General features: G+C 35.4%; 1 protein-coding gene across 1 annotated transcript in view; it reads right to left on the reverse strand.

Annotated features, from left to right (window-relative positions):
• Positions 1 to 4,268: 4,268 nt before the first annotated feature.
• LOC139688366 (cytochrome P450 4C1-like) overlaps positions 4,269 to 24,938 on the reverse strand; it is a 32,757-nt gene continuing 12,087 nt past the window's right edge. The window contains exons 3-11 of the mRNA XM_071585900.1: positions 24,046 to 24,136; positions 21,441 to 21,629; positions 18,730 to 18,808; positions 15,885 to 16,011; positions 15,755 to 15,809; positions 13,483 to 13,706; positions 12,167 to 12,332; positions 10,661 to 10,840; positions 4,269 to 6,796 (exon numbers count right to left, since the gene is read on the reverse strand). Coding sequence (XP_071442001.1) covers positions 6,636 to 6,796; positions 10,661 to 10,840; positions 12,167 to 12,332; positions 13,483 to 13,706; positions 15,755 to 15,809; positions 15,885 to 16,011; positions 18,730 to 18,808; positions 21,441 to 21,629; positions 24,046 to 24,136 — 1,272 coding nt within the window. The 3' untranslated portion in view covers positions 4,269 to 6,635. The remainder of the gene's footprint in view (positions 6,797 to 10,660; positions 10,841 to 12,166; positions 12,333 to 13,482; positions 13,707 to 15,754; positions 15,810 to 15,884; positions 16,012 to 18,729; positions 18,809 to 21,440; positions 21,630 to 24,045; positions 24,137 to 24,938) is intronic.

Raw genomic sequence — 24,938 nt, forward strand, 5'->3', positions numbered from 1 at the left:
TATTGGTGAGCCTATGTGTTCCCAACTTCCCTAATTTCTCCTACTTACCCATCACGCATATTCTCTTCTCGTAGAATTTTTTTCTGCAATAGGGTGGATTTCCTCTGAACCTTTCTCTACTCTTGAGTTAATGTTTTTTTCCCGTGGGAACGGAACCAGCGGATAAGATTGATTTGGACGATTTTGAAATAGCTATGGGCATGGATGGAGAATGGGATGATAGATGAATGGACGAAATAGATTTCCATATGATGTGGGAATAAAGGAAGTTGTTAGTGATATTCGAATAAGGAAGAAATAGTAAACAGAGGAGATATTGAACCGTTGTGGTACGCTTAAGGATGTGGTAGGGGGAGGGAGAATGTTGGGATCTTCGCGACAAGTATAGGAATCAAAACGTTTTGGATGGACATACTTCTTCAACTTCTGCATGGTACCCTAAAAGTCACCGTTGAGGTGTGTGGCAGGGGGTTATTTAATACCAGTCATGCAATATCAAAAATTAAAATTTTCTAAATTGTTATTTACCTATGAATATGAAAAATAATTAAACTAATTGAGATCACTACAGATACCATTAAAAGGACATAAACTTCTTTACACATAAGAGTAATGACAAGAAAGACAATAAAATAGAGGCTAAATGAAACAATGAAAACATATTAGGCTACTTAGAGTGAAAAAATACTTCTATCCCCATAGTGCGGTCACTAACATTATGACCCCTAATCGTTATTGGGAAAAATTATATTAACTCTATCGGTTCCACATTTGATCTCTCTGATATTATTATCATAATCTCCCCTACCGTTGTACGATGAGGCTGGCAAAATATTTTCAACATAATCGCTAAGGAGACATCCTTCCAAATTCCTTGGAAGAGATTTAACCTGAAATTTAACCTCGGTTACGTGAGTGATTCCAAACTAAGTTCCTCTAGAAATTTTGTTACGCTACTCAGTTTGTCATAGCAATGTTTTACAAATCTAGCTTCTCTACGCTGCACGGGCACGGTTATCTTAACGAGTGAAAGATAACATTGCTCGTTAAATTATCCCAATATCCTTACAATAAATCCTATTTTTTATATGTATTGTTCACATATTCCCCGAGCAATTTTCTTTCAGGAGAGGTTGTGAGTGAGGGTAACGTCTAAGTATTCAATCGAGTCTACACTTTCTATTTCGATATTTTCAATGCAATAGGCATTCGTGAGGGAACTACTCCTTTTCTAAAAGTATTTCCCTCCTGAATACCTGTTACTCATCTCCCTCAATCTCCATAACAGGACTTTTGGATTACCCTTTAAACTTTCAGCTAATTTTCCTTTTGAATTCGCCTAACGCTCTGTGTAATTCCTACTTGGCATTAACCCTAGATATCGTACGATAGTGAATTATCTCATTTCATAAGTCACTAGAAATATCATTCTGTATATTTTTCATCTTGGCGTGACGTATCCTTTGACGCCTTCACGATTTCCTAACTTTAGCGTTTTACCATCTAGTTTTCGTGTTATCTGTTATAAATTTACTCGGAATGAACTTGGAGAATGCTGAGTGTCATCACTCAACGGCCGCCTCACTGGGGTCTTCACAGCCACCTTACTAAGAAGCAAACGCTGTGCGGATTACCTTTCGTTTGGCTCTTATCCTTCGACATATCTGGCTGACACGAGTGACCGTAGCAGGTGTAAATATTTTCGCTTCTGCCGGCACAACTCTAGGGGTCATCGGAACGCACCAGCCCTCCCGCCATGCCCATAGGGAGGGTCAAGGGGGAGGAGAGGGAATCAGAGAGAGAGACAAGTGAAAATATACCTGATATAATTATTTGTGATTGATTGGCTACGCACTTGTGCCTCCAACTTCTCATTAATGACGTATTTCAAATCATGTGCGTAATAGCTGGGAACCGGCACTAAGGAACGACCAATAAAAATGTACGTATTGTTCCTCAGGATAGGTGCGTGTGTGTGACTGGGCTGAAGCTATTTCTATAAGGAATTCATCCAAAGGAAACGGTTGAAGAGGGGCAAGAGGTCTTTATACTTAGACTGTTGGAACAGTGCGGGATGGAATGGTGGATTAAGTTTATAAATTCGTCGTCACACTTTTATTTTTTTCTCTCTTTGGAAAACTTCTCACTCCTCCTCCCGTTCTGTACGTAGTATTTTGTCAGCGGTTGGAGGATTTTGAATCGAATGAATCCGCATTCCAATCGCGCGGTGTAGTCGGAGCCAGAGACGTCGAGAGAAATGTTCCGACTCTTTCCAGGCCTGTGGTCTGAGCCCCCTTCCTAAGAAATACGCTATTTTGCATCAAATCTCCCCACTGAGTGTTAGGTCACATCTGTTTAGGTTGATTTATTTTTGTTGTCGAAAGGCCTTTCCGTATTCCTATTCAACATGGATACGGCTGTGACCCTGTCAGTTATTTCTAACCAGCTTTCTACACTCCACTTTTAAGTTCCCTCTTCTCGTTCAAATGCCACCACTGACTCAACCCTTGCTCCATTTTCCCCAACACCCCCTCTCGCCGAATTCCTCGCGCCCCCTCCCCGTATTCCTCCCTCCGCCCCTCCCCTTTCTCTTTCACCAGTGCTCATTCCCTCGCCTGCCATTCCGACTTCCGCACCCGCTTCAGTCGGGGCGATCCTTCCGTGAACTTATCTCCTGGGATTCAAGCGGGTATGAGGAGCAAACAGTCACACTATCAGGTGGGGAATATCGTAGACTTTTTACATGTGTTGTCGTCGCGTAGTATGGAGGGTGAGGGGTGACGAAACTGTGTTTGCAATTTGTCCCATGCGCTGAAGCCCTCTAGCTATGACGATTTACCCTTTGGACCCTCAAAACTGTATGTAAACCGGGGTTCCGGAAAGAAGGGGAGTCTCAATTACCCTACCCTAATGAGACGGCGACCACGTCAGACTCGGCCTCCTTGCCTCTGTGACTTCCCTCTTCATAACCGGAACCAGTTCATGTAAATTTGATTGTAAATTATATCGCTAAACTAAATAAATTGATTTTAACGTACTTCGGGTAAATATATCACTACGAAATATGTAAAATCGAGATCTTATTTTCTGATGTCGCATCGGCTGACTCAAATTAATATCCTTCAAATTATACCCTTTTATATTCTGTTGCAATTCAGTAGAGGAATTCTTATTCTTAGGATGAGGTTGTGTTAATAATTTACAGTATTAGTGATAAGTAAGTATTGCAATGTTGCCAAAGCCAGTGTGTGAGATGTTCCCCGTGCAAGAAAATGAAAGGTTTTGGAATATATTTTTCATAAGTTTTATGAAGGATTCCTACAATTGTCTTCAATGTCATGTACAGGGATTGAGTGGAAGAAGGGATTATAATGTCTTCTTTAATCCCCTCTTCCCCCTAATCTGTGTACATTATATTGAAGACAATTACAAACGCCCAAGCTCTAGTTTGAGGAAAAGCTTCTTAAGTGGGGATCGAACCTGCGACCTTTGGGTTGGCAAGCGAGAACGTTACTCAGCTGCCCCTGAACCAACAAAATAGAAACGTCTGAACAGGGACATTCTGTGAACCCTGAACCTTTTGATGAAAAGTCTAATACTCTGCAGACTTAGATACCCAGGCTCTTTGGTCAAAAGGTAAAAGATATTTCACTACAGATGGGCCATAATGAAATACGTGGAAAGTATTGGAAATCCTTGGGAAAAAGCAATTAATAAATTCAAAAATGTTAAGACGATATACCCTCACTTTGTTAAAAGTTGCAGTATGAAGAGTACATTGGGAGGAACTACATTGTGAGCTGCTTGATTCACGAAGAAATCAGATAATTCCAAGAAGCTGCGGGAGATGCAGCAACAGTAACTTTTAACGGAGTCATCCACTAATATGGATTTCAATGCAACAGTTTCGAAGAGTAAAAATCATTCACCTTGACCAGGATCCAGGTCAAGGCGAATGATTTTTACTCTTTGAAATTGTTGCATTGAGATCAGAAAAGATATTTCTAGAAAGATACAAGACTACTCCAGGTTTTGTTAGAGGCACTGAGTGAGGCATTTATAAATCCCTAATAGTATGATTGATAATTTAAGGATAAAGTAAAGAGAGTCACTGGCAGATTTAAGCACTCTTCCCTCGCAACAAAATTGTAAAAAAATTGAATTCAAGTACCTTAATGTCTTATATATAAAGCAAATTTCAATGATTTAGTCAAACAAACCCATTATTTCATAATATTTATATATTTATGTTTATTATATAAGTCAGTTATATATGTAAGTACATGCATATGAGCAAATTTATATATTATTTATTCATAAGTACATTCATGATTAGCTGGTGTCCTATAATACACCACACACCCTCACAGTGGCTTCTGTGATATTTTGTAAATGTAGAATATACATGTAGTCTCAAGGGTGCCTCAGAGGAGCATGATTTTCCCCGATCTCTTCTACATGCAACTACAAAATACCCCACGAGCCACCAGGAAGGCATTTTGCAGGGATTTTCTTGATTGAATCAGTTTTGTACGTTGATGACATAGCTTTCTACATATCATTAAAAGTATAAAATGACATAGCTTTCTACATATCATTAAAAGTATAAAATCAGACTGCAAGGTTCTTCCTAGTGATCTCAACACTAGTGCTGGTTATCAGGTTTAGGTATCCAATTAAATCTTTAAAAATGTGACAGTAATTGGATTCTGGGAAAGAAATCTTTACCCCTCACCTCCAGACCTGGAGGGGTGGAAATAATATCACTAGACTAGAGATTGAAAATACTAAAGATTCGGAATAACTACATCGAGCATGGGGAGAAAACATTAGGAATATCTGTGGGGAATCATTAAGGAACCTAACTTTGCCTTATCAAAATAATAGCATGTGAATACTCGAATTAAAGAGACTAGTTTACGAGTTATTTCGCATATACATTTCAGGATTCACTATGTGGAAGTATGTGATACCCATATTAATAGATTTTGTACTTTTTCACTGAAAGTGTGAAACATATTGCACATGTTTCCTGGGAGATATCTCCTATAAGAGTGTCATATCATCTGCCTACCTCACTCAAAGCAATTTTTTACCCACCTCTAACTTTCTCCAAAGTCATAGGTAATGGCAAAGACAAATAGGAACACTTCTCAAATCAGTCGTACATAGTTGCAGCACCTGTTTGGCATGAGAAATTTCAATACACAAGCCTTTGAACATCCCAGATGTCACAAAAATCAAGACCCCAACTCCCTCTTTGCAAAAAACTCATGCAATTTAACCACATTAGCAATTTTTTCCCCAAAATACTGTATGCCCTTTCTAAAGGATTAAAAATGGACACAAACTAGCAAATGGAGACTAGAAGATCCTCACTTTGCGGGCACCAACAAGACCTCTGTGTAATGCTTCCTTCCCTTACCCAAATAACCCTGACCCTCACTTTCAACATAGCCACCCCCTCTCCTCTGTCCTTGCCTCTGAACATTCACATCCCAGTTATCACCTGCGAACAGACTTAGGGACATGCCCAAAAAATTAGGACTCCAGGCTTCATGTAATTGCTGGCAAACGTGAAATGGGATGGAACAAGAAAATCAGGTTTCTCTACTTTGTCATGCTTTGGTAGAGCAGGAGAAGAGGTATTCAAATATTGGTCAGCATTGATTTCAGTTGTTTTATCCAGCATAATATTTAGATGTGGTGTAGCGCTCTAGTAATTTGCTCCTCAGCATTACAGGTCCTATACCATTCAAAAGATTTTAGTCTCTCTCGCTCAGGTCATCTTTGATTTAAGCTAAGAAATATAACAAGCTATAGGATAGGTTCCATATTTTCTTTTTTATGTATAACTTACATTGTCCTCTGTGATCTGCATTAGTGCCTATGCAAACCATGGCTTCCTCTCAAGCTGCTTTCATTCTTTCAATGAAATTAGGTGCACGTGGAATTTGGGTTGAAAGCATGGCCAATATTTATAACTATGTTTATGCTCGATTTTAACAAATTAATGCCCACTCAAGAAAAATTCGTTGATACCATAATATTATTATAAAATGCAAAGTATATGGTATGCTAAAAATGTGATTAAATCATTGGTGTTCATAAAATTAGGTTTTTAACTCCAAAGTTATTTTTTAACTATAGTTTTTAGTCTAAAGACAGCTGATGATATTAATTTTGTAATTGATTAATTAATATTGTTGGTATCCAACCATTTAAGATAGATTTAAGATGAATGAAGAGTGAACAACAATATATTTCTTTGTTTTTTCCAAATAAAATTCAACCTGACATGTAACCTTACAAAAACCCTTCAATTCCCCAATGCAAACAGTATATGTACATACATGTATATTATTTACTAGCCTTATACTAACATAACATAATGGTGTTCTGTTTTCATCCTAAATAAATAGCAACATTTGGTTACATATTATAAATATAATTAATACAGTATCAGGATCATTTATCATTATTTTAGGAAAAGCTTTATTTAAAATATATGGAAACTCTTGCAATTAAACTTTTTCGTCAGATTAAAAATTCAATATCTCAAAAAAGGTTTTATATGAACTACAAAAAATAATAACTTCTGGTGAGCAATGTGCTTGCAGCAGTCCTTAAGAGTTCTATTTTCGAGGGCGAAGGCGTACTTTAATCCCATTTTCGGAGCGAAGAATGAGTTCTGGAAGTAGTATTAATTCCTGGGGTGATTGGATTGATTCAATTTTATATTTTTGCACTATTGAAGCCACAACAGTCTTAGCTTCTTGCATTGCAAACTTTTGCCCTGAAAAATATAATAATAGTATAATGTAAAAGGTTATAGAAAAAATGAACTTTTTAGCATGCATTAATATAAAATTGAATAACAAATAAAATGCAAAAGCAATAATTCCTGTGACTTTTTGATAAAATTAGTCTCAGAAATAGAAAATATAAATTAGCAGCTAAATTAACTTAAATATATGTATGTGTGTATCATCAAATTCATTAATATCTAAATGTGTTATAATCATTTTATAAATGGTTCCCATTCATCCTATAAAAGTATACATTTTCCATATATGTTTATCCCCTCTATAATTGTTCCAAATTAGCTCTGCTAAATATTAATCTCTTTCAATTATAATGCTAGAAGGAATAATCATTGTCTTTATTCAATTTTTCATTTACTCTCTGTTAATTTTCACTGCTGATATAACCTATTCAGTAGGTAGGATAAGGCAATTTAACGTATGAAAATACCCTGGTTTGAAAATAATTTAACCTATATGTAAACTAAATATTAAGTTAGAAATTGTCTGCATACAATAAACATGATGCAAGTGAGAAACTGAAAATATTCAGGAAAAGAATAAAATCAAAATTTCATTGGTTATGTTAATTGTAGGAAGATCTTTAACGGAGCCTTGTTGAAAACATTGGTGAAAATGTCAGAGATCAATGGATATATTAGAAGGATTATTATGAGATATATATATTTGAAACATACATTATATCAATGGTATAGGCAGTAGGATGAGTTTGCTGAGGGGGAAGGAAAATCAGAGTAGAGAAAACAGAAATCAACTTAATAGTTTCAGAACATATTTCTTCAACATACAACTTGGAATATAAATGAAAGGTTCAGGAAAAAGATGTAATTTCAACGCCAAATTTATATGCTGAGATATTCCAAAGAAACTGTGGGAGATGCCGCAACAGTAACTTTTAACGGAGTCATCTGCTAATGTGCATTTCAATGCAACAATTTCAGAGTGTAAAAATCGTTCGCCTTGACTGGGATTCGAACCCAGATTATGCTGAGATATCCTATTTGATTATTTGTTACCTCTTCTGTTCCACAATTAGAAACTCAGGATGTACTTTAAATTACTCATATGGTGCCTTTAATATAAGGAATTTGCTGGAGTTTTGATGATCTTTAAAACTTATTCCTTCTTTAAATGAAAGCAAACACATTTACGCATATGCATTTTAAAAACCCATGAAACAAGCAATTCTTGCCAACAGAAGTATACTAGAACTATCATACCTATTCAAAACTCCTTAGTGACACATTAGCCATTCATGTAACTGATAAAACTTGTAAAAGCGTGGCATAATAATACTCCAATAGTTTAGGAACAGGAGCTGCACTTCATGAAAAATCATTAACTTTCAAAAAATATTTTATCCTATTACATTACAAAATGGGCCAATCAATAAGATACAAATGAAGTATAAAGCATTGAAATTTCACATAATAATAATTTCACATATCTTAATTAAAATTCATATTCTCTCCCAGATCCTGTACAGCCATAGTGTAACTAGCTTGTTTCTACTGAAGTAAATTTAGGAGTTTTATCATCTATCGGACCAGTTAGTACTTTTAAAAGGTCTTTATCAGCATTAAATATGTTAATGTAAGCTTTTTTAGCTCATGTACAGGAGGTTTGCTAAACTCTCCGGTGAAGGCACTATTTTAGTATGGCATATCATTAGTTTGTGTTGTATTATAGATCAGTATGAACGTAGAATTATAAATCAGTATAAACAGACATTTAACAGACTGATAGGATTTTCATGGGAATAATTTGAGTGACTTTTGCAAGAGGGAGGAGCTGTGGAGGGGGAAGATTAGATGCCAATGGGAGGAATGTGGGGATGGCAGTATATTTGGGGTTACCCACATGCTTGTAATTCCCATTTATGAGAATGAAAATTACAGTCAAAAGGAGAAATCAATGTGTGCATTTCTTTTGCATCAAAAGCTTGAAACTGATCTCTTAAAAAAAAGGTACCAACTTAGTTTTTAATAATATGCATGTCATTATACGAGGGTCATCCGGAAAGTAGTACCCGTTCGTGCCGCATGAAGTGCTGACGACGCGAGTAGCCGCTGGACGAGGTCAGATAGCTTCAGTGGCTTGTCTGCCTTCTCTGAGCCAAGTTGCGTGACGCTAGCATTGCCTGTGTTGTTTCTGTGATTGTTTACAATGTTTAAAAAAATTGAGAACGCCGCCAGTTGTGAAGTGAGGGCAGTGATTAAATTCCTCAATGCAAGAAACGTTCGCCCATGTGATATTCATCGCCAATTAAAGGAGGTGTATGGAGACAATGTAATGGACGAGTCGTCTGTTCGGCGGTGGTGTCGCAACTTCAACATGGGGAGGGGGAACACACAGGACGATGAGCGTTCGGGGAGACCGTCTGTCATTACAGACCAACTGGTGAGCTCAGTTGACGAATTCGTGAGGAACGATCGGCGCGTCACAATTGATGACATCTGTGAGCATTTTCCCAATGTTTCTCGAACAATTGTTCATGAAATTGTTAAACACCATCTGCATTATGCAAAAATTTGTGCAAGATGGGTCCCTCGCGTATCTCAATGAGCTGGCGGCGAAGGACTATGCAGCAGGAATACAGAAACTTGTCACACGTTATGACAAATGCCTTAATTTGCTTGGAGATTATGTTGAGAAGTAGTTTAAAGTATCCTCTTTCAAATAAAATTTTTTATGTTTGTTAATATTTACTTTTGTGTCTTTATTTCACGAACGGGTACTACTTTCCGGATGACCCTCGTACTATGTACATAAAAGTAATATTTTCAAAATCATTTCAACTTCCAGTTTTTTTCAGGTTGAAGGGAGTTATCAAACAGACAGTCATCAGCTGAATTTATTTAAGAATTACGTCGCAATTAGACAATTGTCCTGGTGGCAACGGTCAAGTTTGATCACACTTACAATGAACATACATACATACATGCACTAGAAAAATAGATAGGAGACAAAAGATTCTTACATACAATGACACTTCCACATCACATACAAACAATATTTGAATAACTACAATGAAGTTTATCACCCAGTGGCTGCTTTACATTTCTTCTTGAAACAACTGAAATTGGATGGAAAGGGCTCAAACAAACCTCCAGGCAGCTGGTTCCAATCAGCAATAGTTCTATTTAAAAAAAGAGTATTTTTTCTTATTTGTTTTTTGCATTCTTATTTTTATTTTTAAACTGTGGTCGTTTTTCCCTTAAAGTTGGGCTTTTCTATCTCTTTCCATAAATCTTCCCACGTTTCGTCCTTTTTAACAATTCTATGCATCGTGCCTAACCTCTTACTTTTTCTTCTATTTTTCAAACTCTCCCATTTCAGCATATCTAACATTTCTGTGACACTATCTGTTCTTTTGTACCTTCCGAGTACATATCTTGCTGCCTTTCTTTGAACTTTTTCTATCTTTTTAAAATGTCCCACCTCATATGGATCCCATGCTATGGAGGAGTATTCTAGGATGGGGATAACCAGTACCTTATATGCTTTTTCTTTTGTGGCTACGCTACTTCCTTTTAAATTTCTCATTACCCAATGCAATACCTTAAATGCTTTCCGTGACAAATTATTGGCTTGGACTCCCCTCCCAAGATCCCTATTTAAGTAAATGCCTAAATATTTGCAATGACTGCTACATGGGATTCTTTCTCCAAAGAGGGTGTGAATTTCCTTTTCTGCATTCTTTTTATTTGAAAAATTTATATGCCTACTCTTACTTACATTAATGTCCATATTATTATTTGTAACCCAGTCACCAAGGCGATCAATGTCATTTTGTGAGTGACTTAGGACTTATACAAGCCACATATTCTACTTACCAATGCAGTTCCGTGAACCTGCACTGAATGGAACAAAGGCATAAGGAGGTCGTTTTTCACAAGCTTCAGGCAAAAAGTTGTCTGGATTAAATTTATCTGGTTCAGGAAAAATTTCCTTGTCACGGTGCATGTAAAACATATGGATAACCAACTCTGCTTCAGCTGGGACAGTATATTCTCCTGAAAAATTTCAATTTTAAATGAAACCATTATAACACCACTTACATGAGATAGGGCTGTTATTTTCGATGTACAGTAAGTACTCTCACTTATGCAGTAACTTCTGTCGCTCTTAATTTTAATGGCTTTAATTTCAAAATGTAATTCTTGGTCAGCTATGCTCTTGATATAAATCCATAACATGGCCAAATGTCCACTAAGTTTCCACCAGAATTATCTACCTCAAGGTTAAGGAAAGAAGACACCTTTCTTTTCCACGTATAATTTTTTTATCTCAACCTAGGTTTCATCACAGGGTAACATCTTCACCTGAAGATGTTATGCTGTAACAAAACCTAGGTTGAAAAGTAAAGAGGAAAAGCAGTGTGTCTTCTTTTGTCATGAAGGATTTCCTCCATGTTACTCCTAAAACTGTGTCATTTACTACAAGGTTAGTTTGTTAGGTGAGGGTGGAGCTCACCCAACAGCATGTGAAATTCACACAGAGTGATCAAGGGGACCAGCCATTTCCCTGTGCCACCTATGGTTTCCAAGACATTTCTGTTGCCAGAAGAGCAGCTTGCACAAAGCTTGAGTGCCCTCCATTCAGTAATCAAATGACCTCTACCCATTAGACTGCCATAATTGCTTAGTTTCTACCATGCAGTATGTATTCAGGAATTCCAGGTGTTTTCCTGGTTAATGGTATTAGTGAAATCTTTTGCGTTTTCCACCAGGTTAGGTCCTATGTCTCCACCAATGATTAGCAGTGGTATCAGACCTGAGTGTTTCTTATGGAAAGAGCTCTTCTTTACTTCAACTTGAGAGGTGAAAAACCAGGGAAGATTTCAGAAGTATATATTTCTGTTTGATACTTAAAATAGCCTAGTGTCCATTCAAAATTCAAAGTTACTAAAAATCCAGTACTTATAATACCAATGTGAGATTTGAGGCTACAGTAAACCATATTTTGGTCTTAATTACAGATTGGCAACCTATCCGCATTGCGTATTTGATGTGACATTGAAAATTTATGGTAATCACCTAATAAATGCGATGTGTTCTCCTTCAACCAGCATCTTTAAGAAAGGATTTAGGTCCTTCGTAATTGAAAAAAATTCTGAGGCATAAAAGACTTTTTCCCAACCAGACGTCCGGTATCTCCTATTTATTTACACTTAAATATATTTATATTTTTTAAAAATCGTTTTCTCTTATATAATACACCTTCAAATTATATTTATTATATTGAATGCACAGTACTTGAGATTTTCTGTACTATCATCCACCATTGAATTTTAATCCTTATATTTAAGCTTTTATTCAATAAAAAGGTTATAACCTTACCTAATTTAACCTCTTCCCTTATCTTTCGAGCTATCATTGGAACACTGGGATAGAGACGGAGAGCTTCGCGAACACACCTGTCGAGAAGGCGAAGCTCAGACAATTTCTGGGTGGATTTAATTTTTTCATCTCCAAAAATTTCTGTCAACTCTGCAGCCACTTCTTCCTGCAATTGAAAATGTATTCAGAAATATATATTATATCATTTGTACCATTTCAACATAAATCAGGATTTATTTCTGCGTGTATAATTTGATATGCATTGGAAGCAAACAATTGGAATTGGAAGAAGACCAAACTACTGACTTTTAATTCTTTCATAATATTTTAATTGCCTTTTACCTCTCTGTTATGCTAGGTTAATGATACTTTGGCAATTCATGGTACAGTATTCATGGCGTTATTAAAATATTAGTTTAGAGAGGGTGTTTTTGAATAGACAAAATATGTCTATTAGTTTAGAGAGGGTGTTTTTGAATAGACAATATATGTAATTAACAGCTAAATGAATGTCTCATCATGGGCTTTACTGAATTTATTTATTCATATTTATTTACACTTTGGTCATTTTTATCAAGTATTTTCAATGTTCTGATTTCCTACCATAATCATAATATTATTACTCGGGGTCTTGAGGAACTCCTGCGTAAGCCTTAGAGTAAGAATATACTGATGCCTTCAGTTTGTTTTGAAATGAACAGGAATCCGATGTTGGTCTAAAAATTGCGAGAAAATTGGTGGAAACCTCATTTCTTGGTCTCTCTTTCCAGGTTTGAAACTATTGGGAGGAGGAGGGGGGAACCTAAATGGTAAAAGGAGTTTCATGTTTACTGAAAGCTTCTTGGCACTAATGATGATTCCCACCACACAAAACTGGATAAAATGCGTGAGGAGGGAAGGGAGGAACTAAAAATCCATGGTCATCCCGTGGAAAGCAGCCTAAAATTGCAGCTTTGTTCCTCACACTTTTAAGTGGTTGGAGGTGATGGAGATTCAGGAAAATTATGGAATGACGAGGTATTGTTCTAAATGAGACAATATGGCTATGAACCAGTTCAAATTAATTTTAGCCAAATTTAGACAATGAATAATACCTACCTTAAATTTTGCAGTTTAATAATTAAAGGGACATCCTTGTATGTACAAGAACACACAGTTTAAAACCTAAGAGTTTCAGCTGCTGACCTTCATCCTTCCTAATTCCTGTACAATCATAACCTTTTATTCTTTAATACTAATTTCTTCCATGGAAAGCCTAATAATATATGTGTGACATATGTGCGTGATGTGAATAGATAAATACAATTTAATCTTACCTGTGTCTCAGGGTGTAGCCCTAAAAGATAGATTGTCCAAGAAATTGCACTTGCAGTTGTATCATGTCCTTCAAACATGAATGTGTCGACTTCTTCCCTTATGTCCTCATCACTTAATATGGGCTTTTTCTCATGGCCTTCAGCAAATGCTGCTTCAATTAAAATATCTATAAAAGCCTGCCTTTTCTTCTTAATGCCTAGATCTTCATTTTCTTCAGAATTACCTATTGGCATGGAATAATGAGGAAGATAGGTGTACATATTCATACAGCCATACATTAAAGCATTCATTAGCTTTAGATGAGAATCTTCATTGGCAATGTCATATGAGTTGTTACTAGTGATTGCATCAAGTAAAATAATAATGAGGGTAGAAAAAGAAACTTTGCCCTTCCCCATAAAAAGTTCCACGACTTCCACAGAAAGACTCACACAACCATGGTTCCAATGCTGGGCATCATCATCAGGTGACATATGAAAAATTTTTAAACCTAATTAGCCTGGCTCCAAGAGGGGAGAAGGGTAAGAGGAGTTCGGGAGAAGGGCGTAAGTTGAGTACTGGTGCAGTAACTTATTAGTGGGCTTGGGGAGGGGGGGTTTTCTCCGCAATGGTTTGACCCTCATTAAGGGACTGCCGATGGTCATCACTGTCTTGGTGGGGAAAGACTTTTGGTTCTTTTAGGAATTTAAGGAGGGGGGAACAGGAGAGGTATATTGTTTCATTAACCACCTCTAATCTGACCAACTGAAGGGATTGCCGAATTTCTAACTCCTCCAAACCATTCAACATGTGTCCTTTCTTTTCTGTGGGGAGAATGTTCAATGCAAAGTTACTGGTATAATTCTGTTCCTGGAGGTGTTTGGCAAAATGATATCCGTTGTCTTTCTTTGTGAAGCTTGATCGGTTTTCTTTAATCCTAATATCAAATGTCCTCCCTGTATGTCCAATGTAGAAGATGGCGTTGCAGTCCATGCAATTGAGTTTATAAGCCCTGCTTTTTTGCATTGCCAATGTTGTCTTTGGTTGAATCTATTATGTTTTTTAAAGTGTCTGTGTTGTAAAATGCTGTCTTGTTCTCGGAGAATATTTGTTGTATCCTGAATGAAATGTGGCTATGAAATTGAATTCTTCACACAATCGGTGCTTGTCAAGTTTAGATACGTGGTATATAGCTTTCTGGGCTATCTGTGTTTGTTTTTTGTTGTAGATGTTGTCGCTCATTATTTCCCTTGACCCATTATTGACTGCAATTGGTTTTATAATATGGAGTTCCCCTTGTTTGTTGTATGGTGACATTGGGAAATTGCATACACTGTGTAACATGGCATGAAAGGCTGTACGTTTTTTTGAATGGTGATGCTTGAATGAGGAGTGGATAATTTGGCCAGAGTAACAGTTTTTTATGTAAATGGAAAGGTTGAACCTTTTGAGTATTTTCACAGTCAAATCCAGGAAATTCAAACCACCGTCTGATTCCAACTCTCTTGTGAATTGTGTACATTCACTGTCTTCATTGCCTGCCATTGTCTTAAGACTTTTGGTTGATATTTTCAAGAAGTTGAAATTCCTGCAAACAATAACATGGCACACAAAACTTGGTTGTGCATTATCCATCTTGCATTAAGTATAATCATTACTGCATGGTTTTTCTATTTCTTGCACATTTAAAACAGTTAGAATTACTGATTAAACATAAATAAACGATTGCAGAAGATTCTTACTTTTTCATTTTATGACTTCCAATGGTTCACTCAAACAATTTTTTTTAAAGGTTAGAACTACATATTCATTTCAATTTTATGTTATAATTTTTATTATGTATTCATTCCAAGTTATAACTAATGTATTCATAAGTTCAATGATAGCATCAAGCTAGTTCAAGTGGTAAAACTTAAGCTTTACATATTTTACACTAGTTCACAACCTTTAGATGGATGCCTTAAACTCCTCTGGAAAATCTAGTTGCTTGTGTTTTCATACAGTAATATCTGCAGTTTCTTTGGGATTTAACCATCTTTCTTGATTCCTCAAAACTCTTATTATCTTAACAAAATGTCCAATCAAAATGCTGTAATCCAAAAGCATTTAATGCAATGGAAAGCATGAAAGATAAGCATTCTTCTGCATCAAAATTCCACTATAATCAGACAACCCGATTCAAAACTCAACAAAATTTCTCCAACACTAACTAGCTACCCATGAATCAACTTAAGCATTCCAGAGAGCAGAGTCTACCATTTAAGATATGTTGGCATTACTGCGGTCACTTACCATTTGATTTCATGCCCAATTTTTGTAAGTATTCTTTCTTCCTTGATTGTATTACCTAGAGAGAGAGAAACGATAATGACTGATGAGTTGATAGCTTTGCTAACACATTATGGGATCATTTGAAACTCACCTTATTGGAGTATGCATGCATAAGTTTCACAGAATTATTGTGTGCTCGCCCCTTTGAAGTTAAGTTAAAAATGAAATTTGGATGAAGCCATGGCCTTAGAAATCTATATAGAGTTGTTTCAGCAACACTGAAATGGGAAAAGAGAATTATCAATTAGATGAAATGAAACCTGCATTGAAGACTACCTCCACCCAAAAGTCTCCTCAGGTGGCTACTTTATCCAGAACAAAAGAGATTTCCTGAATAATCAAAGTAAAGATCCCATTTTTTGAGTGGTCACCTTTTGACAATAGAATTTTTGACCTATTTCTGCATTACTTCAATGCCCAGCCACCAGCTTCATTTTAAGGATCCAAAGGGATTAGCATAAACACAATAATAGTCATACTAACTCATACTAAAGTGTGGCTTGACAATTTTTTGAGAAATTATTCTCGCATACTGTATTTTCTGGCATGCAGTTTGTACCTTTCCCTGCAGTCTGGCTGACATATGTAATTTTGATTACTAGTACATCTTATTCAAGTAAAATGCATTCAGTTCCACTGGCATCTAAAATTACAATTTCTCCATTGTGCACTTGTATGAGTTATTTAATTAGACAATATTCGATGAAATCATTTATCCCATTCAGATGTGAATAGTGCAACTTCAAACTTTAAGCTAAGCTCTCCTGGGGTGTATGCTGGTTCTAAATTTGCAATCTTTGTAACAGTATGATTTTGAGTATTGCTCTACCTGCCATATAAATGATTTTATCATTCAAAATTTGGATAAGGTTAGGAAGCCAGAATAGCTATTGCCAGATGATCGTCAGCCTATTGTCCTTGCACATTGGTGGATGATTGTAATCATCACATTGACGGAAACATGGAAATAGCAGGGTAGGAGAGCAGAACAGATAGTAATTTAATAAATGTGGAATTATTTCATTCTTGATTGCACACAGGACGATTTGTTACTCAAAGTTACAGAATTTGACGAAGATTCTTCATAATGAATGATTCTTCATTTAGCTCCTGAGATGAATTTCTGTGTTTTGAGACCAGTGATGAAAAGGTGGCAACCAGCTACAATCTTACCTAGCTGCATTTTTATAGACATAAATTACTTTCAAGTCAGTTCAATAAATCATTATGGAAATTCATGAGAAATGTAGAATTTTTCTAAAAAAATATGCATAAAAAAATGGAGTTATTAACTAAGATAGCCTTGTACAGCTGCTTGCAGCATAGGGAAGAACTGTAGGCACTTGTGACTGTCTGGACTTGACCACCCACATCATAAGAACTATCAAATGGCATTCTACACAGGGCTTCCTTAATTGCCTCTTCCTGCTTAAAGTGAGACATTCCAAAATATCACTCTATAACTGCTAGAGCTTTCTTGATAGACCATTTGTAATTTACTCCAGGAATGCTCTGTAATCTATTCAGTTCATTAAATATTGAAATTGTGATGACCAATTCTTGGACGATTCTCAAAGGATGATTTTCAACACTTTAGGCTGACAGTGGCAAACTACATTGGACATGAAACATCTCTCTTTCATATTCATTACCGTTTGCACTATGTATTGATCAGTGCATCAAGCCACTTTTGACAGTTTTTCCCGCATGACATGCAATATTATTTGCTGGTTCTGAATATGAATAAATGATTAAAACCTCATAATTGAAATAATTCTTTTGCACAGGAAGGCATGCTATAGCCATGATCAGTGAGAAAACTGAAATTTTTGTGATTGATATATTTTCTCCATGGTATTTCTTGGTTATCTCTATGGTCATTCTTATTTCCATAAAAGTTTTTTTTTAATTGGAACTAGCATTGATTTCAGCGAGGCAACATTTATTTCCCAATTCAATTTGGACTAACAAAAGACTGTCAATATCAGAGGGCAGAAACCATCAACCATGGCATGGAATACTCCCACAGCAACACATGGAGACCAAGGAAGATTCAACTTTCCAGAAATGGCTAACTTTTAATTGCTGGAAATTTCAAGTCAATTTGTAAGTCCTCAGACAATGTTACATGTGTGATAAAATATTGAAATTTTGCATCTTGTGTAAGATGAGCAAGTTGCAGGTATTGCATAATCTATTACCACTAGTAGATTTTCTAGGATGGATTTCAGAGAAATTACTTGTAATATTGATTAAATTGAGCTCTTACAGCTCGTAGTATCGAATAAATGAAAAAACTCCAACACCCATAAACAGTTTACCTCTTGAAACTTGGTACAAATGAGATTAGTTGGCTCATGCCTCAATTCAAAGGAAGGGATGTAAAGGATAAAAAAGGAGAGGGATGAGAAAGGCTAATATGAATAAGTGTATTTCGGCAACAAAGTAGCCCTCTTCAGCATACTGAAGGTGAATCGTCACAACAACACAAGTTGAAGTGAGGACACTCACTACACTGAAGAGGTCTACTTTGTGGCTGAAATATACGTATTTGTATTCATCTTTCTCATCCCTTTCCTTTTTTACCCCTTGCCCCATCCTTTGACTTGTGGCATTAGCCAATTAATCTCATTTGTACTTTGTTTCGAAAGGTAAACTGTTAACGGCTATTGGAGTTTTTTATCATTATTCAATTACTTGTAAACTGACTTCTAATTTTTAGAGACAGGAATCAAAACATAACTTGACTGAAATAAGAGTGAGATAAAGAAACAAACTTAGCCTAACCCTCAATATCCTTAGGGTAATGGCAAAGCCAATTAGGTTGCTATTGATCACCTCAACTGGTGAAAATCTCAAGTGGTCTTTATTTGCTATGGCTAAAACCAAGAAAACAAAAAGTATTTCATGATACACCCATAAGGTTATTGACTTACAAGGAAATGGATTTCAGGTATGCTTCATCTTCCTTTGATACATTTTCCTGTATGCTCATTTTTGTTCCCATGGAAGTTTCTATTCGGTATTGTAATGAAAATTAAATAGAGGAAAGTTCACATTATAAGGTTTTGTCAGAACAATGTTGTGTTCTTTAGAATATTGCTTAAATCGTAAACTAAGACTACATTTACACAAATTATGTTCAGTAAAAATACACAGTGATAAATTTTGTTTAGGAAAACTTACTGGATTTTAAAATCCTTTGAAATTATTGAAATGTTACTTGTTTGAAGGTTGAGAATACTTTAAGAAGGTATTTATTTTATGGTAGATTAAGTGTTATGGTTGAGCAGTAGTTAACATGAGTCGCATGAAAAATTGGTAAAAAACCTGAGAAAATATAATGAATAATTTTGTGAAAAAATCACTAATTGATCACCCACATATAGTCAAATTTAGGTTTAATTTTTTTATTTATTTGAACCAAAAATATTTCCCAATTATTTTAACCATGATAAAGAGAATGTATAGAATGATAACATATGAATGATGAAGGATCTCAGGCTTTCCCGGCGAATAGTATTCAGGAATTTTTCTCGGGTTTCCAACCGGGTCAGGTTTCGGAGTACCGACGTTTCGATGGCTGACTCTGCCATCGTCTTCAGGGTTGAAGTGCAGAGCATGGAAATTGCCGGGTATTTATACATGTTGCGTGGGTCAGGTGTGGCCTGATTGGTCGGATGAGTTTCTTCGGCCCGCTCCGGTCAATCGGCCTTGTTCCCGTGTGTTTCTCATCTTTTTTAGTATCGGCTTCCAAATATTACTTATCTGGAAGCCGGTGTCTCGGTTTTAACTTAAACCGAGACACCGGCTTCCAGATAAGTAATATTTGGAAGCCGATACTAAAAAAGATGAGAAACACACGGGAACAAGGCCGATTGACCGGAGCGGGCCGAAGAAACTCATCCGACCAATCAGGCCACACCTGACCCACGCAACATGTATAAATACCCGGCAATTTCCATGCTCTGCCCGAAGAGGATCATTATCCTATAACGGGGTTTCCGTGTTGTTATTGTTATGTTTATATATTGTTTATACTCTCCTTACAATCTGTACTTTGCAAGACGGAAATAAAAACCTTTAAAAAAAAACATGCTCTGCACTTCAACCCTGAAGACGATGGCAGAGTCAGCCATCGAAACGTCGGTACTCCGAAACCTGACCCGGTTGGAAACCCGAGAAAAATTCCTGAACATATGAATGATGTATAAATTGAGGATTAGGTGGCCAAGTGGACAATCTTGTGTACCTACCGTTGCAGAAATTTTGTGAAACATGGCACGGCAGATAAGGAAATCAAAGGGGTGTGAATTCCAACAGGAAGGCTGTTGGGAGTAAGTGGAGCATATAAAAAAAGTGTCCAAAGCAGCAAAAATGGCATTATGTTTAGGCAAAACCTCTCTACATTATGCTCCAAGATAAGCATGAATGTTGAAAAATTCTGTGAATGTGGGGTACTTTAGGAGAGTCTCATGAAAACGGGAGGGATGTGAAAAGTGCAGAAAGAATAAATTATGAAAGAACGAGGACTGGATGTATCAGTGATAAACATGTGTGAAAGAAGAGCAATATGTGTGTTTAAAAATTGGCTTGACCATTTTAAGAGAGTAAATAAGAGGCTACTCATCAGCTGATTGGAATGAATGGTTTAAGAGAAAGAGGTAAGCATAAGGGGATATGTGAAACAAGGATATCAGTCTTGGGAACAAAATAATATATTTGAAAAATTTATGAATTTGATGAGCAATAATTATTGCAACTGCAATAATTATTTCAGAAAAATAGTGAGAACTTAGTCTATCTAGATTTATTTTAATTAAGAGTTGGGCTTTCCCCTTTTTCCCATTTTATACATTTTCCTGTATGGTCATCTTTGTTCCCATGGAAGTTTCTATTTGGTATTGTAATGAGAATTAAATAGAAAAAAGTTCACATTATTAGGTTTTTCAGAACAATGGTGTTCTTTAGAATATTGCTTAACTCATAAAATAGATAATCTACTATTTTCTCATTGACAATCTACAATATTCCCATTTTTTAAAAGTATGCACTTGCTCATTTATAATCATATTTCTAGAAACAATCGATCCAAGTACCTATCCCTCTAGCAAATGATTATCCATTTCATTCCATTTTTCTGTAGAAATATTGATGATTGCTTAAAGCAGTTTTGCCAGCTGATTTTTTGTTGGTGACTGCTTAAAGTAAGTTTTACAAGCATAGGGCTTTTACCTGATTTACATGCCTATATGGCTGCAATGAAAACAAGCTATCTTTGTTGTATTGAAAATATGAACATATTTTATAAGCGTGAAAGCAAAATAATCATTTCAAATGCTCTTTTTAAATGAAAATTTTTAATTTTTCTTACAAAAACAGCATCTTGATTAATCACTGTGGAAGGTTCTTTTTTTAGCTCTAAAAGTTAATACTCATTTAAAGTTTCAATGAAGAATAGTAATTTTTAAAGTATTGATTACCAATTTCAACTCTCTTGAATTGATCTGCTAACTTCACACTAAATAGCATAAAACTCCACTGACAAAACTTTTAACAATAAACGTATTTATATATGAAAGCAATATCATAATTTTAAAGATATTTGAATGACACTTGCATTTCACCTCATTACGAGCATACATACCACAAATGATGTCCAGGCTGCATTGCCAAATATATGGCGCAATGTCAAAGGCCTCTGACTGATTGCTTTTAGCTTCAAGTATTTTTAAAAGTGTATCACTTTTATCAACAAACACTTCTTGAAAACCATCCAATATTGCACGATGGAATGCAGGAGTGAGCAGCTTCCTCCGTGAATGCCACTTGGCCCCTAGTAGACATAAAAAGGAAATACTTGTTGCATACGACAATAGGTAAATAGATGCAAAATTGACTGTGATTGCCAAACTAATGTATGATAATGGGCACAATTTTTGTGACAATGGGGGCAAATACTTCTAAACATCACAAACTATATGTAAAACATCTCTATGACATTTTATCCTTCTACACAATTATAAGAGTATAAAACTCATTAGAGACTTCAGCCTGTAAGCATTTCAGAGGTTTATGTCATGACAATAAAAGACTTGTTAATTCATGATAATATGGATTTTTTATTTTATTTTAAAAGCATAGTTACAGCTACAATATGCTTATTTGGCCAAAATGAGCTTTTAAGCTTCTAGCCATGTCTATAATTTTATAGCGTGTTAAAACCGAAGTCTACCCGGTTTTTCTTCGGTTGGAATTAACCGACTGACAATACTTTAATGGTTCCAGGGCTCAGCTGAGAGCCAATGTTTTGATTTGTTTTTAATCACCAGTGTCCCTTTCATACTTCCTCCATCTCCTCATATATAACCCCAGCAATCCCCAATCATACCCACTGCCAATGGGATATGCTACTATACTTTATACGGATTTGCTACTGGCATTTGGTTGTGCTCTGGTATTTAAGGCAAAAATGATGTCAAGCTCTTCTTAATTGGCAATATGATTTTGTGAACCTAAATTTTTAATGACTAATTGCACACCAAGTGAGTCACACAAATGTACCCAAAGGGGGAGGATTCAAAACTCAAACTGGATCATTATAACTTTAAAGGGGGAGGGGACCAAATAAAATGAATTGAATAAAAATGTTTAATAAATAGGAAAGTTTGAAAAAAATTAGTTTATTTGAAGTGGAAGAATGATGAAATTTATCATTTGTTATTTCAGTAAAATACAACTGCAAATTTACGTAAAGTCTCTAATAAGATGATGGTATTGGCAATGCTATATGCAGTTTACATTCATTTTAATGCACAGCTAATAATTACCTAATTCAAAATTTAACAATATACAATTGTACGAAGATGTGTTAAAAGAGTTTGACTTGTTTTCGGCATTAAGTTTTAGGGAGGCGCGATGGTTTGATGTGAGGGAGGAGGCAAGCCATAGAGTTTGGGGAGAACAGTTTTGTTAATTTAAAAGTTGTTTTGGAAAAACTTAATTGAATATGATATGAACTAACCATCTTTTCCAGGGAGAAATATCCAAACATTATTGGAATACAAGAAGAAAATAGGGATAACTATACAGAAAACACTTTTTAAATATAATCATAAACTCTAATGCACAGAGTATATAATTTTCATTAGATTCAGATATGCATTCAGTCTGTGAAAACTATTTTCTCCTGCTAAAATTTAGTTCTGATTTTAATGTTTTATGATGAATTTGAATACTAATTTAGTCTGAAATAGCATCATTAAAACCTTCATTCAAATATATGCATTACTAAATATGTTTTTGTATATACAAAAACTAGCCTAAATAATAATTAGGAGAGTTTTTTAATCTCTAGTTCTGCAAGAATTTCATAGTGAATTTTAGTATACCAGTAAAAAAATTCAGCCATATATTTTATATAAGTTCTTATTTTTTCTTGGTTTTCTGGACTAAGTCTAAAGGCTTGTAAAATTCAGGTTATTGTTTAGTTCCCAAGGTTTTAGTTGAGGGGATTAGTTCCTTAACATGTGATGCTATTTGGTTTTTAAAAAAGTTTCATTTCTCATAAAATTGCAATGCTTGGATTGTATATAGGATTATCCAAAGTCAGCAACCAAAATCTGATCCCGGGATCCATGGTGATTCGTAGTGCTTATAGTAACCAAGTGATCTCGATCCAACAGGCTTCTATAACCATTTGTCATAAATTGGAAAATTATATAAACGCTTATAGTTGAGTCACAAAATAAAGTTATTTTTTGGGACTATTTTAATATAGGTATGCATTAATATGTTTAAAAACCCATTTTAATATAGGTATGTTAAGTATTACCAGAGAAAAATATTTGTTTTATGCAGTAATCTGCTAAGAACACTGTCATAAAGAAGTTTAATGCATCAGAATATTCTTTTTCTCAAAATTTTCACTTATTCAATCATCAATTTATTTTTTCTTTATTGATTAATTCTTATTGCTTATTATGAAATAGGGTGTTGCCTGTTTTCAATCCAGAATTACTCAAAATAGGAAATTATGGGAATGATTTGGGCTTATTAGTACACATTACCTTGCACTCAAACCAATTAATACCTTAAATAACATACACTTATTATTCCATACAGAGTTATCAGGAATTAGAGAAACCATTTTTCTCTTATAGTTCTTTTGTTTTTAAATAGTGCCTTCAACGATAATTGAGATTGATGCTGAAATAAAGTAATGGCAAGTGTGAACTTAGCCTTAAGTTTACCTGTGCTTGTAAGGAGTCCTGTACCAAGCCATTTGTGCAAAAAATCGTACGTTGAACTTTTTTCAATGTGAACGTTGCTATTAAAAATTTCCTGTAAAACCAACAGATGTGAACAATAAACTAGAGATTTCAGTCTTCAAAAATATTTTGAGAATTGCCATAAAAGTAATCAAAATACTTGAAATTGTCCTTAATGTAATGTACAGGGGTTAGTTAGGTGGAAGAAGGGACCATTAAGTCTTCATTTCACCCTGCCCCTTCTCAAAAGAAATAAATCCAACTGCTTTTTATACTGAACCAGGGATTGGAAACTTGGAAAAATTTTATAAATTAATGAAAAATACAACTATTTTACAGCTACCATTACCGAACTCTGGAATGAGCTCACTAATTCATCATATGATTAAGTCCTGGATAAGCTAATTGGCCAGAGAAAAATGCCATTCTTATTTTATTATATTTCTTTTCATGAATCTCATCCCCGATTATCATTGACAGCACATCTTAAAAATTACTAATTATTTTATTAGCCAATCCATGGAATCATAATTTTTTCTCATTGAAATACAAGGCATATTTTAGTATTTCATTTCATTTACCTCATTAGGAGAATGAAAACAATCTGGGATATGTAATACGTATCAGGCTCTTCCAATTATCCTTTCATAATTACCCTACTCGCAATATCATCCATCCATCCCATCCATAAACACCTCAACTCTCCCTCCCATCTCCACTATACTTTCCCATGACAGTGGTGGGGTCATATTTCTACCATACCTTTCCTGAAGAATACTATATGTCATGGCCATCGAAAGAACACTGTCATTTTTTATCCTCTCTTTTAATTTGATCATTTTATCATAGATATCTTTTGCTCCTCATACTCATCC

The sequence above is a fragment of the Hetaerina americana genome, unplaced genomic scaffold (assembly GCF_022747635.1).
Source record: "Hetaerina americana unplaced genomic scaffold, ioHetAmer1.1.p SCAF_2, whole genome shotgun sequence".
NCBI lineage: Eukaryota > Metazoa > Arthropoda > Insecta > Odonata > Calopterygidae > Hetaerina > Hetaerina americana.